This window comes from Anser brachyrhynchus (assembly GCF_964034855.1).
Source record: "Anser brachyrhynchus genome assembly, chromosome: 1".
Lineage (NCBI taxonomy): Eukaryota > Metazoa > Chordata > Aves > Anseriformes > Anatidae > Anser > Anser brachyrhynchus.
Genome location: NC_137694.1, coordinates 64,818,289 through 64,833,142, shown reverse-complemented (window position 1 = coordinate 64,833,142; position 14,854 = coordinate 64,818,289). Strand labels below are relative to the sequence as shown.

The 14,854-nt window shown below is 51.5% G+C and overlaps 1 protein-coding gene across 1 annotated transcript in view; it reads left to right on the top strand.

Annotated features, from left to right (window-relative positions):
* Positions 1-5,853: 5,853 nt before the first annotated feature.
* The window catches only part of LOC308187769 (sodium- and chloride-dependent betaine transporter-like), a 34,323-nt gene continuing 25,322 nt past the window's right edge, over positions 5,854-14,854 (top strand). The window contains exons 1-2 of the mRNA XM_080576089.1: positions 5,854-6,308; positions 14,281-14,477. Of these exons, the coding sequence (XP_080432215.1) occupies positions 5,869-6,308; positions 14,281-14,477 (637 nt within the window). The 5' untranslated portion in view covers positions 5,854-5,868. The remainder of the gene's footprint in view (positions 6,309-14,280; positions 14,478-14,854) is intronic.

Genomic DNA, 14,854 nt, shown 5'->3' with positions numbered 1-14,854 from the left:
GTTTGTACAGCAGCATGGCCAGAGAAGAGGAAGCTTGGTTAGGGTAGGAGGGAAAACGGGGAACATTGATTAGGAGTCCTCCGTAAGCAGGATGTTTGGGGTTCTTAGGTGAAGTGTGACGCCACCTTCTGCTGGAGCCACTGCCAGCTCCCAGCCAAAAGAGTCATCTGGCTGGTGAGTCACTGGGCTATTCCTGGGGTCTGAGAGAGGTGTGTGGGCTGGCATTTCTTCATGCAAGTGAAGGATCACGGGAAACTGTCCCTGGTATCTGCAAGCCTAAGCAATTTCTGTGCTGACTGGCTTTGAGGTGCTCTACAGCCAGTTATTTTGTTTTTCCTGCGTATGGAAAAAGGGCTGCATGGCTGAGTCAGGATCTGTATGTTATGTCAACCCTGCCACCAACAGGACCCCTCATTTCCACACTATTTATGTTTAAAACAAAACAAAACAAAACAAAACAAACAAACCCACAACGCATCAAAGAGCTCTTGTTTTAAATGGTGTAGCCTCAGCATCTGAGGAGGGCAGCCAGAGGACACATAGCCCTGGGAAGCTGGATAACTCTCGGGTAACCCTGAGGAAGCCGGAGCCTAGGAAGAGCTGGGTGAGTGATCAGAGCCCGTCTTTCCAAAGGATCCATGGACGCTGGTGGGCACCACAGTATGGCCCAGCCTTCTGGAGCTGCGTGGAGCACCCAGCACGGGGGAGATGAATTAAAACAATCCACGCAATTAGCCACCAGGTGGCCCCAGGACTTCACCTACTGCTGGCAGCGGAGCAGCGAGGTGCCAGCTCGGGTCCCTCCTCGGGCAGGCTGGTGGCACCGGGCGAGGTGGCCGGGTCTCCACACCACCCACTCCTTGCTGCAAGGAGCTGCAGAGCAGGAGACGCTCCAGCTCCCTGGCTGGTGGGGCTGGGGCCATGGGGCACTTGGGCAAGCACGAGGTGTAGGTGATGTATGGGTTTCTGCAGGAAAGGGTGCAGGAAGGGTTGGAGAAGACCCTTTCCTTTGGCAGTGTCAGCTCTTGCCTTCCACACACAGCCAACACATAGTTGTATGTGGGAAGGAGTGCTGATTCCTGTGCTCCACGGGGTTTCTTCCCTGCCCTTCTGCAAAGATGACAATTGACCACAGCCCGGAATTGGCAAAAACCCCAAATCTGTCTGAGAGACCAGTCTCTAAAGCAGATCAGGAGATCCTCTGAGCTGGGTGGCTCTTGGGCTCCTCTTGTTTGGTTGGTGGCAGGCAGTTAACCGGCTGTAGGACCAAGGAGGGATTTTCCCTGGGCCATGATGATGGGGACACTTGGGTCCCTGCTGCCTGTTGACATTTTCCAAGCTGATGCTCTGCAGTCAGCTCCCTCCCACAGGGACCACACTCCTCCCAGTTGTGGCACAGACGACTTTAGCCTCCTGAGGACCTACAGGTTGGCGCTCATCTGTGAGATGAGGGTAGGAGATAGTTTAGAAACCCAGGAAAAGGCCCTTTTGGAAGAGACCTGCAGTGTGATAGGGGATGGAGCCACTCCACTTGCATACAGTACTGGCTGGTAGAAATTACTCGTAGAAATGAATGAATGGAGTTTGATGCAGAAGATATTTTTTCTGTTGGCTTTCTGTGTGAATCATATTAGAAGCTCCAGCAACAGATATTTTTATACGTGTCACTCTAATTTCAAACAAAATTATGCTTTCATTTCCCAGTAACATCCATAAGAGGTTTGTCCCACTGGGAAAGTAAATTAAACCTAACATAAAATTGTCCGCAGCTCTCTCCAGAAAATGGCTGAGATAGAAAGCCTGCTCATCTGCTTTTAGGCAGAGTGGGAGTCTGCTGAAAGGCTTGTGACTTGCTTTGTTTCAAAATAATTTGGTGTCCAATGAATTGGGCATGTGGTTTATTGATCTGGTTATATATGAGCCAGGAAACCTCCGAAGCCTGTGTTCCTAAATGACCTAATTGCTGTAAAGCTTTGGATGAGCTAGGCAGGTCAGATAAGCAAGAAAACCAAAGGTTTTGTTGGATATTCTTATTTGTGATAGGTCTTTAGGATGAAATATTGGAACCTGTGATGCCTGGCTTGAAATACGACTCAGTATATTCTACATTACTCATTGAGCAGATTGATGGATTAAATCTGAAATGAGTACACTTGAAACCTCCAGATATGGTATTTTTCACAGCACTTTTTTTAAAGACTCTGTGGTTAGATCACAGCAGTACCTACCATTCACCAATCTATGGTGCCTGGAATTTTGGTGAAATTTGGAATATGGTGATTTTGGAATATAGTGATTTTTTTTTTTTTGGTGATTTGGAATATAGTGAAAGAAGTTTATATTGCATTTAAGATCAGCTCAGTACTCATCCACTTGCAGTCTGTGGCATGTGCCCCTGCTCAGCATCTCCCCAGATGGAAAAATGGAAAAGGTATGATGTCTCTTTAGACAGGAGACATAAATCTTTGAAATTTCCCCCCAGCCTTCAGAATCCAAAATCTGCATCGTAGCCTGAAAAGTCAATCCATATGTTTCAGGAATATAGGGATGAGATTAAAGACCTATTTTATTTTTCATGGTGTTTTTTCTTCTTCTTCTCTCTATTTTTTTTTTCTTTTAGTTTCAAATGAGAAAATACACAGAAATAAAGGAGTCCCTGAGATTCTGCCTGGGGTCATTAGTGCTTGGAAAGACTGCCAAGGTCCATCAGGCCATGCTTTTCCCACTGTGGTGCTTGTATCAGTGGTGCCTGGGGAAGAGTCTCAGCCTCCTGATCAGGTTAAGAGGTAGTGGTGATGCTGCTGTCCTCCAGGGACCACGATGCATCTGATCCTGTGGGAAGCAGCCTGAACCGTAGGTCTCCCCAGGTGTTCAGATGGATGCATTGAGGGATCCTTATCCATTAGCCATTGGCACTATATAAGGCAGTTTTTCTGTGGTTACTGAAGAATCATGCAGTGTGAATCATATTGCATGTTCAGGTGGCAAGGAAGGTGGATGTGTGGGGTGAAGGCAGGGTATGGTATGCACACAGAGAGAGCAGAGTAAGATTAACATCTTAATATGGGAAATACTTAATCCTGTGAAGTAGACGTCCCCAGATAATCTGCTAAATGTGGCCTACGGGCCAGTGCAAATGAGCGTATCCCTCAGAGCAGGGTGCTTGGCTGAGCCCTTGTCTGTTAATGTGGTTAGCAGCCTGCCGTGTGGGGATCTGCACGGCGCAGATAAGGCAAGTGCATGGCGAGAGCACGAAGGAGCACTAGGGAAGCTGTTGCCTCTGAGATATTAGCAGCGACTCAGTTGCCCCCTTTCTCCACCTGACCTGTCCAGAGTTACATGCCCTCCTCTGTCTCCACAGCCCAACCGTGTCCTTCACATCCTTGTGACAATCCGAGGTGTTTGCTGTCACAGCGTGCGCCCTGCACCGACAGGTTTGGCTGCCTGAGGAGGCAGGGAGGACAAGCAGGAGCAAGTGAGCATGCACCTGGGTCCTCTGCCTGAGGTTTTCCATCGTCCTCCTCGGCCTCCGATCACCAGCAAGCATTGATGTTAGACTCAGAGAGGCTGCTAGACCGTGGATGTCACCCTCGCATCTCTAGTCCTCTCCACTTCTGTTGCCAACACTGAGCTCCTGAGCCATTTGCCTTTGCCTTGTCCTCTCCCATGCCATGGGTGCTGTAGAATAAGGAGATGTCTCTCCCTTCACATGCTCCCAAAGGCCTTCCAAAACCCTTCTCCCAAGCCCTTGGGAAGGGCCATGGATGGTGGGTGGCACCGAGGAAGGCACAGCGGGGCCCCGTGCTGGAGCGGTGCTGTGGCTGCTAAGCCCACTGCGGTTCTGTAGGGCCTCATTAGCACTCGTTACTTTGGTTATGTTCTCTTGCGATTAGTTACGCTGGAATTGTTGTAGGAAGTTGCAGGCTTACTTAAGCAGAAATTAACCATAAACATAAAAAATAAATTATAAGAATGCCTAGGGGAAACTCCTCTAAAAATACAGCATTCAGCCGGCAAGGCAAATTCCTGATTAAACAAGCAGCTGCTCTCTGTCCGCGGGGGAGACGGCGTTTCTTCAGTTTCAGTAGCAAAGGTGCCAAAAGGTTGGATCATTGTGGATGAGCAAGGACAGTGGTGGCTTCTCTGGCTGGAGGCTCAGCGAGGTGGAAGCCAGGTGTGCACCACGCTTCGTCCTCAAAGGGCAAGAGAAGAAGGGAGGTGAGGGTGCACGGCCAGCCGGCAGGCAGTGAGCAGGGTGGGAAGGAGACCTTTGCTGGGGTGCAGGATGTGTCCTCTGCCCTTGACCATGGTGGAGGAGGAAGATGTGACCTGGAGAGACCCATTTGCTGTGCCAGCTGCCTTCCTTGGAGGTCCCAGGTGTGGAGACCCGTCACAGCAGTGCAGCCCAGACTACCTGGCTGGGGCTGGGGCTGCCAGCAAACATGGCAACAAGTGGCCAGGGAGCCTGTCACCCTTCCCTTGTCCTCTCCTGGGCTTGTACCCCCACAGCCAAGTTGGTCAGAAGGCGATTTCTTCTCTTTGATCTGGGCTGTGACACCAGGGCAAGTCCTCAAGCGGAGGCTGCCGTGGTGGGATGTGGTTGCCCCACATCCATATCAGGGTTTAAAAACATGATGAATTATAGCCTAGGGGGAAACTCCGAGTGTTTGTAACTTCTGGTACTCTCTGGGATGAGAAGTAGAAATAGCAGACTTTTTTTTTCCTTTTTTTTTTCTGAGGAAGAATGATTTTCACCCATTGATGGTTAACATTTTCATTTATGTTGGCTTTCTTCTTCTTTTGCCTGAATGCCGCAGGTCATTCCCATCTACAGCTTGCAAAAAGCTGCAATGTTCTTGTGAAATATGTCAGAGTGATAAATCAGGTTTTCAGGTCAGCCCTGCTTACCTAGGCTTATCTCAATCCCCTCTTCATATCAGGATAACCTCTCCCACCCCTCTTCCCAGCTGCCCTGGCTGCCACCAGTGCTCTGCGGCAGGAGGGGCAGTGGCACCGTCCTTCATCAATAGGGACCAGGGCAGTCCCAATCCACTCAAACAGCCCAAGTGGGAGGTGGAAATTGAAACATGGCATGTCTGGAAAGTTTAGCCCCAGAGACAGGGACATGCCATCTTTCTTTGTCTTCATGTGAGGCTTCAGGAAGAGGCTCCACATGCCCCAGCAGGACTGTGGCCTCAGGGCTGGGCCTAGGATGGCTCCAAGGCCCCATCCCTGGGGACATCCCCCGGTGCTCCCCCTGAGCCCTCCTCATGCTCCCCAGCAGCATGGGCTCAGAGACCGGAGCAGAAGGGGAGGTTTTTCCCTCACAGCCCCCAGTGCGGGGCTGGGCCCTTTGTCCCGAGGATCCTGCCAGGCACGAGTGTGGCTCCCATAGTGCTTCCTGCGTGTCTCTGGCACGTTATGTCCCTGGGGCAATCCAGCATTGCTCCAATACGACGTGATTCACTGACTTTTGGCACCTAGGGAGGGTTTTGTTGAGAGACAAGATGACAAACAACCTCTGCGGAAAAGGGAGGCATGTAAACCCACTGCCTCCACCTCCATGGTGGCGAGGGCTGCTGTCAGCTCTCAGGTGACCAGAGGATATTCATCTGGTGAGTGCTGACACTGGTGAGAAGACCGGATCATGTGGTGGACATGTCCTATCTTCGATCCCACATGCTGCTCCGATTTGACCGTGTGGGTACACGAGAAAGTCAATAGGAATTTGGCAGGCACGTTTGCAGGCAAACCGACAGACAAAACAGCAGCCGCCATTAAAAAACTTACCAAGCTGAACTGCCCTGAGAAATGCAGCAAACCCGGAGTGCCTGCTGCTGGCATTGCTCACAAGAAGCACTGAGATGGATGCCGAGCCGGGGTCCTGCCACGGGGTCTGCTGGGGCACCGCACCCTGCTGCCACCTCTCCAAGGCCCCAGAGCCACCCGCTGGTGGCTGCGGCTGATCTTTGCGAACCTGGGGCCTTTGCCCTGCCCGACCACGGCCGCTTTCTATTCTTGCTTTCCTGTCGGGGCCGCAGTTCAAGGTCTGGAGAGGCGTATGTGGTAAGGGAGCTGGGGAGAAAGTTCTCCCTCCTCGATGCACCTCCCTTGCTACCGCCCTGCCACCCACCTGCGAGCAGGGTGACAGCGTGCTGGGGGAGTTGGTGGAAGGGGAGGGACGGGAGGAGGAGAGAGGGGAGTCCGTGCCTTAACTCTTGGCTGTATCTCTTTGGCTCCCGGTGGATTCCCTGCCTGGACTCCGGTGGGACGGGACGGGCTTGCCCGGCAGAGCTCGCCGGGTGCAGGTGAGCTGGGCATTTGCTCGCAGAGCAGGTCTGGTGGCTGTGCATGCCTTGTCGGCAGTGCCAGTGTCTTTGGTCCTCCCACAGGCAGCTGCCTGCTGTGTGCTGGGGAATGGGCCAGCAACCCTGCCGGGGGAGAGCTTCCAGTGCCACGCAAAGGGAGAGAGGGCTGGAGGACGGCGAGGAATAATCAGCTTGGAGCAGCCCAGGGGAGAGGCTGATCCTTAATGTCTCCTGTAGGACAAAACGGGCAGCAGTGCCGCCGGGGGCTGCCAAGAAGCTGTGGAGCACGGGGATGCCTGAAGGATGGGCAAGTGGCACTGGAGGCTGCAGCAGAGCAAGAGGAGTCCTAAGACAGGTTGAGAAGAGAGGGGAGCAGAGAGAGATGGGGATGGAGGGCAGCGATGGCTAGGTGGTGGTAAATATGCGAGGAAAGGTGCTAGGGCAAGCAGGAGGCAGAGATGCCCTCTCCCCCCATGCTGCCCAGCAGAGATGCTGGCCCTGTGCTGGCACATGGATTTGGGGCTGCGGTTCCAGGAGGTGTGTTCAGTAGTGTGCTGCTTGTTCTTCCTGCTCAGGGTGTCCCCACATCTGTTCCTGGTTAGGGGTGAAGAAAGGGAGGGCATGGAGAAGGCACAGTCTGTGCATGTGCTAAACTCTGGGCATCGGAGGGTGCGTTTGTGAACAAACCCAGGCAGATCGCATGGGGGTTTCATAATGCCTGATCTACATCTCCTTAAATCAACAGTGCTTTTAAAGTAATCACAGCTAATCAGGGCTTTCATCCAATGTCATTTGAAATGTTATTGCCCCACTTCTTCCTCTTTGACAGCCGCTGATACGAGAGGCTGAACCTTGGACCTGACCTCTGCAGCTCTGCAAGAGCCCAGCATTGCTGGACTCATGGGCGCAGATACGGTCCTTGCTGAGGGCGGGCTAATGAACCCCGTGCCTTCTCCCTGCCTGCCAGTGCTCCTGGGCAGGGCACCAAGCCCACAGGAAAGGTGTGGTGCCCTGCGGTGGAGAGCAGGCACATCTCCTCTTGCAGGCATAGGATGCAGTGGGTGGGTGGGATGCACGTGCACATGCGCTGTTGCAGGCACTGCAGGCAGGGGTGCACAGAGCCCTTACAGTCATAGACAGCAACCTCCTCTCTGCCTGCCCTGATTTTGTGTGTTGTGTCTGCCCTGTGTCTACGCAGGGTCTGCAAGGCTCAGATTTTAGGTGCTGCAGAGGTTAGGGTTTTCATGCACACCTGTGTGCTCCCTGAATTTTGCAGCCCCAGTGGGGTGGTTGCAGGGCTCCATTTCCACTGCCCAGGACTCTGTCCTGTCCCCATGGTGTCCCCCCAGCCTGCACAACAGTCACTGCCCCCTGCCCTGGGCCTGCCGTGGTTGCATACTATGGGGTCTTGTGCTACAGGGCAGTGGGGATGGCCAAGGTATAAGATGAGCAAAGGTCTCAGGTGTATTTGATTCAGTGTGAAGGCAGAGAATGGTTTCTGAACATGTTTACATCCTATTTATGGACTTCATCGGTTAGTCTTGATTTTTTTCTAGGCTAAGTACAAAACAACCTCTATATCTGTCCTCTACAGCAGGGACAGTGAACCATGGGCACAGGAGACTGAGCCAGCAGGGAGAACAACAGCCTATGCTGCTTTTAGCAAGGGATGGGATGCTGGCAACAGGAAGGTCCAGCCTCTGCTAGGTGCTTGGCAGGCTCTCCTGCTCTGGTAACAGAGGGCTGGGCAGGAGCCATTTTGTCCCTCCTGAGCCGGGGCTGTGCGCTGTGAAGGACGATGCTCGTACTCCTTGCAGCTTGCATCACAGATGTACGTGTTTTTAGCATACCCGCAGTCACTCCTTATCTCACTCTTGCTGGTGTCAGTAAGCAGCAAACTCACCAACTGCAGGAGCGTGGCCCTGATTTCACATTGGAGGAAATGCAAGCAGGGTCTGATCCTCGTGGCAGCCTCCCGTGCCCCGTGAACCTTGCTGAACAGATGCTTTGAGAATGCCCTGTAGCCCACGCAACCTGCAAGTTAATTAAAAGGTGTAAAGAAGTCAGCTAGCTTTCAACAGCTCGAAAAGGAAGGCATTTTAATTTTGACTGCTGTCCTGGAGCTGATCAGTTTTTCTCTTGCTACACCTTTCCTTGCCCTTCTCCTTCTTGCAGCTGCAGTGAGCAGCGCTCCAGCAGTGTTTGGGTTTGGGAGCAGCTGTCCCTATTCATGTCACTGCTCTCAGACTGTCTGGGAGGCACTTACTCCTACTGCTAATATTTTCCTGTCCATCTTGCAGATACGACCTACTCCAGCGGCAGCCCTCTTGCACTAATCCAGCTGGGTTTGTTCCCTCAGCTGTGCCCTGGCTCTGCTGCTCCTCACAGAGCCCTGACTTTCTGTCCCTGCTCCCTCCTCCTGCCATCGAAATGCAATGCAGGCTTTCGGCTGCTGACCAACTGCCAGCTCATATCGTGCAACCAGTGAATTTTCTGCGTCCTCCTGCTCCTTCTTGTGTAACACAACCTAGCCTTCCATCTTTCTGATTCCTCCCTCCCCACCTCAGACTGCAGTTTCTACGCTTGGCTGCTGCTTATTCCACAACAAACCCAAGAAGCACAAATGTAATGCAGCTGTCTGCAGCACCGCCTGCAATTCCTCCTCCTGTAGCTCAGGCAACACCTATGAGTGTCCAAAGGTGCTTTAGGTTGTGTTTCATCTGGTAAGCATTATCTAGTGCTTTTTAAGGATGTCTCAATTGCTGTTTCATTGTTTGCACATAAGATCTTCCTCCTCTCATTTGCCTTGAGATAAAACAGCAGAAGAGGTCAAACAGAGGATGTTAGCTTCCCAGTGGTAGGAGCTCCTGCGTGATGGCACTAGGCTTGTGGGAAGAAAAGCTTCAGGAGAATCTCTGATAGTTTCTTCCTCCTGTGACAAAAACCCAAGCAGCTTCTTTCTCTTGTTCCTCGTCTCATATGAGCAGCCCTCAATAAGACCTTCTTGCCCTGGGAGTGGTTGAGGTAGCACCACGTTTTGCTTTCAAAGGACACTTCATTCTTCTCTCTTTCCAATTCCCACCTCCTCCCTTTAATGATAGCCCGCTCTCAAGCAAAGCCAATAAATATTGATTTCCTGCATCATGCTTTTGGCACATTGGACTGAACAGGTGAGTATCCACAGTGCTCCAGGTGTGTCCTTGGCCTTGCTTGCCTTGGGTGGCCATACCTGATGGATCCTATGGTGGTAGGTGCAGGATGACATGGCCCTAAACTCCTGGTCATGGAGACACAGGGATACCTCCATCAGATACTGAGGAAGGGACTTGTTTATGACTGCCTGCATGCTGCCTGCCCTCTTTTTAGTGCCTAGCGGGATCCAGGTGGGTTTTTATTTTTGCAGCATTAAATCTTGTGGAGAAAAAGTTGGGCTGCCTGCATGCACCATGCCTGTTTCTCTGGGTGGAAGGGAAGCCCTCTCTCCTCCATGGGAAGAGGACAGATCATGTCTGCCAGGGGTACTCCAGACCTGGTAAAAGGCCTCTCAGAACACCGAGGGATGAAAATAAAGCAGGGCACCTCTGAAAGAGATTGGTGAGGTCTGAGAGAGCTGAGGACAGAAGATGGAGGTGGTGGCTGAATGGGTCCAGGAGAGGGACAGGACAGCATCTTAGCCATGGGAAGAGCTTTATAGCAGAGGAAACAATAGGCTGAGAATGAAGGAGCCAGAGGATTTTTCTCCAAACTTTGGTGAAGGGAGAGCAGAAAAATCGCAGACAGGCAGTGAGAGGCAAAGTTTTTTCTCCAAACTTGTGTATTAAGAACAAGAGAATCTAAAAGGAGATGAAAATGTCTGCGTGTTGGGGAGGATGTAACACAGCTGGTGGCTGGGCTGCTGTGGGAGATTCAGATTGTTCCTAGCTGGAAACAAGAAGTTATTTGAGTCTCCATCTGGCCTGAGAACATATAGGGCAGGAGCACAGTAGGAGCAGACATTCAGGAAAAGAGGCAGGAGGTGTGTGAATAGGCTTTCTCATCGAAACAGCGGGCAATGCAGAGGAGGGAGATAATGGAGAGGTGTGATGCTGTGTCTTGCTTTGCCTGGGAAGGGAGAAGCTGGAGCTCATGCCACAAAGGACCCAAATTTTAGGCACTGGTTTAATCTACCACCTGTACACTGTTTAAAATGGTCCCTGTTTAAAACAGGAACAATTCACCAGCACAGAATCTCCCTCGCTGGTCTATGTTTTCCCAGCCTTGTTCTCCAGTACAGTGCCTGAGCTTCTGTACTTCATGTTGGCCTGTTGTGGAGCCAGGGGCTGGGCACAGAGTCCCAGCCCTGCTCCAGACATCCCGAGGCTGGTGGCAGGGCTGAGGCTATGGGCTAGCACCCGGGGCACTCGCTGCCTGGAACAGGTGAGAGGTGGTCTGTCTGTGATCTCCCCCTGCCCCGTGTGAGGCAGGCCTAACACAAAAACAGGAAAAACACAAATATTAGCAGAAATAAATAGGCTGGCTCTTGGATCCTCCTTGCATTAAAAGAATAAAAGCAGAGAATTAGCTAAGTCCTCTCCTGTCAGCTTCTCATGACATCCTCAATAAGCGCAGACTTAAGCACCATTGTGCTTGATAATGTGCCCTGGACTGCAGCAAATTGGAACGTGCCAAGGACTGTGACAGATCAAACACGTTTCATTAAGTACGAGTTATTTTTTCTCTCCCATTTGACAGCGCGTGGAGCTCTGCTCCTCTCAAAGACAAGGAGGCTGTGCTGCAGCATCTGAATGAACTGATTAGCCAGCTGGCAGGCCTTGCAACAGGCAGGCGGCGGGGAGAGGGGCCTTGCCTGGCTTGCAGGGGCTGAGAAAAGACTGGCAGCAGGACCTGGTGCTTCCACCTCCCCATCCAGCCCAGCAGGAAAGCTAAGTGGTGGGGGCAAAGTTGGGGCCGAGAGCACTGCCATGCTGGTGAGCTGTTGATGCCTTGCGAGCTCTGCACAAGGCAGCATTTGGCGTACATGCCTCAAGGTCTGGGCTACACCATGCTCTTTAAATGTGGGGCTAGAGGTCAGAGGACTGATCCAACATCCCACTCAAGTGCAGATCCACATGTGCTGTAGTACTTGGTGAGCTTGGGGCAGTGCAGGCCATACCTGTAGATAGGCACTTTCTGGCATATAGAGCATAAAGGGCTGGGGAAAGAAGGGAGGTTGCTCACTTAGCACCTTGGTGCATCTGCATTTGGCACTGAAAGTGGTGGTGCCCACAATAGTAGTGCCCTATATATAAGCCTTTATTGGAAATAACTCTAAAAAAATTCTTTCAGATTTAACAGAGTAAAAGAATCTTTCTGTTTCTTTTTTAGAACATGCACCTTTACAGCCAGGAAGATGGTTTTCGTTGACCCCTGACTGCCCTCCTCCATGCTTTATGCTCCCCTGCTCTTGCCACAGCTCCTCTTACTGAAGGCAATGTTAATGCTTTGCATGAGATTCAGCCACCTGTGTTCAGAGCCCATGGAAACATGCTGCTGATGTCAAAGGGAATAGGATGGGGTTATCAGCACTAAGGCAGACGGAGGGAACAAAGTCCTGGGCACTTAGAGAGCAATTGCTGTATTGCAGTGTGAGGTCTGGTTTCCTTTCTTTGCTTGAATGACAGGCAGGAAGCACACCTTTTGCCAAAAGCTGCTTGCTTTGCTGTGAACATTTACTGAAAGTGGTCTTTTGATGTGCAAGTGTCTTTCTCTGCCCCAGGGCCTGATATATCCAGAGGGTTAGCATTTAGAAAATCATTTCATTTGCACTGAGCAACTTACAGACACAAATGAGACACACTGATCACGATGCTGTCTTGTGTGGAGCAAGTGCAAACGTGGCCTCCTTGCCCTATTGAACGCTGCACCAAAGCAAATGCCGTGGTGTCTGTATGCTGCTGGGCCAGCCTGTTGGTAAGACCATATGTATCGTTGCTGCCTGTTGCCTCAGGCTCTCTGGCAGTCCTTACTGCACATGAGCTGCCTCACATACTATCTAGCCCCAAGCGAAAAAAATGAAGAGTATGCATAAGGAGGGAGAGAATGGTGTCCTGGTCCTATCTGAGGGTGCAAAAGGTTGTTGGATAGGTTTGGAGGTCCTATAAGGTGGAGGAAGTCAAGCATGGTGAGGTATTGCTCGTTCAGTCCCTGGGCTGAGCTACTTCTAGACCCATGTCTGGACTTCTCCTGGGGGGGGAGCTAACTGCAGTGGTCCCGAGGAGACCCAGGGGCAGAGGAAGGGTTAATCAGTGTGAGTGACGCAGATTCTTGTCCCTGCTGCTCCCTGGTAATGGGGATGTCCCCTTAGGATGCACAGAGGAAACAAGAGATGTGCTATTAAAATACCTATCAAACCAACAGCAAGATAATGTGAAGAGACAAAGCCCTGGTTTCCTTGCACCCGCAGCTGGTGGCAATGCAAGCCTTTAACAGGGATGTTACTGCTTTGGAGAGATTTATTTCCAGTGTAGCTTCCTGATCCCAACATGGGAACATCTATCCCTTGCTGACACCAGTCAGCCCTTCAAAGGCTAACTTCTGCTCGGCGATGCCACCAGCCAGGGGTAGCTACAGTTTGGAGTTCCCTGGCACCGTTCATCACCTACCCTGTTTGTGCTAGGTCTTTGCTTTCCAGCTGGACTCTCACGCGCATCCTTACACCAAGTAGCTCATTACAGCAAGCTTTTGAGGGGTATTCTTTTAGCTAAGTCAAAGGGAGCTTCCTGTCTCTACACTTCAGCTTCAGCAGATCAACGTAAAATGTTGTCAACAAGAAGTTTCGGTCTGGCCTGAGTGAATATTGGCTAGATTTAGATTGACTAGCCAATTAGAAGGACTCTTTATGTGATACAAAATTATCTCTTGCAACTAGCAACTACTAACTTGCTCAGTTAGGATGACGTGAAGCATAATTCGTGGTTCAGTGTAGGCTGGAGAATGTCTTCCTCGTGCACAGGAAGCTACTTCACAGGCCCAGCCACATTCAGTGTGCCTCCTCAGACAGAGGATTTGCTCTGTGTTTCCACATCTGGGCTTTTCCCTACTAACCTTTTCATTGCAGGAACTGAGCTTTTCTAACCTTAGTACATCCCTGCCCAGACCAGAAGCACCTCACAAGTATGAGGGCCTTTTTGCTGATCTCAGGGGCATTATTTCCTTTTTTTGCAGGACTGAGCAAAGAGGTGGAGGTTTGTTGCTCATGCCTCTTACCGAAAGGAGCCTAGGTCAAATAAGCACGTGTGCATTTTGCTCAGGTGGCAGGCTGCATTGTCATGTAATGTGGTGGCCGGGGGACTGAAGACAGCACTTCTGGCAATGTCCTGAAATGAGATGATAGGGCACCCATTCTTAGTCAGGCTATTCATCCTTACCATTCCTATCCTGCCCTCTGAAGTTACTCCAGGAGCAAGTTTAGAGGCAGTTGCTGTGTAACATACATGGGGAAAGGAAACCCCTTCTGCCCCTGTGCCCTTCATCAGTTATAGCTCCCTGCCTCTTCATCAGAGCTGCTGTTTCCAAAGCCACAGCCAAGTTTCCAGCAGCAGTGGAGATGCAGAGCACTGGGGTCAGGGTGCGAAGGGGCAGATGGAGGTACACTGAGGATGACGGGCTGGGAAGGATGAGGACGGGGGCTGTGGGGCAGAAGGCTGAATTCAGGAGTAAGTCTCGTGAAGGGGTGATGTGGGTGAGTCCATCTCACCTGACCAGAGACCTTTCCCCTGTCCCTTCAACACAGGATTTTTGTCCCGCTGATGTAACCCAGGGAAAATACTTCTGGCTGATGCTAAATCAGCCATTTTCCAAAGGATGCGGGGAACCCCACGGTGATAATAGGGACAGATCCATTGTGGTTGCTGGTCCCCTCCCTCTTCCTCCCACCAGCGTGTCCCACAGCAGCTCCCTGCATCCCGTGCTCTATTTCTCTTTTGTCCCACAGAGCCATGACAAGAGCTGCAGCTAAGGAGGCAGGGCCCAATGGGGCCGTTGCAGCTCCCGAAGAGATAAAAAAGGAGCAAATGGAAGAGCGAGGCCAGTGGAGCAGCAAAATGGAGTTTGTGCTGTCTGTGGCCGGGGAGATCATCGGTCTGGGCAACGTGTGGAGGTTCCCCTACCTCTGCTACAAGAACGGCGGTGGTAAGTTTGCAGCATGCATCAGTTGTCCTCATTCTGTGGGCACTGCAAGACACACTCGTGTCTGGATCTATTTCTCCTACACATTGTGTGTCCCCATATGCAATCCCTTAGTGTCTCCTCCAGCAAGTTGGCTCCTGCCAAAGCCAGGAGCTGAGCGGCACTGGGAGATGAATCCAGCTCCCCAGTGGGTGCTGGCTCTCAAAGCAGCTCTCCCAGGTTTGGATGACAAATTGGTCTTTTAGGAGGGGAGCCCTCCCAGTAACTCTTGAAGGCTCTTGGGCATTTAGAGACAGATTTTCTTCTGAAATGACTAGGAAGGTGTGAGGGTTCAGAAAGCCAGCAGCAACCTCCTTCTACATCAGTCCATTTCCCACTCT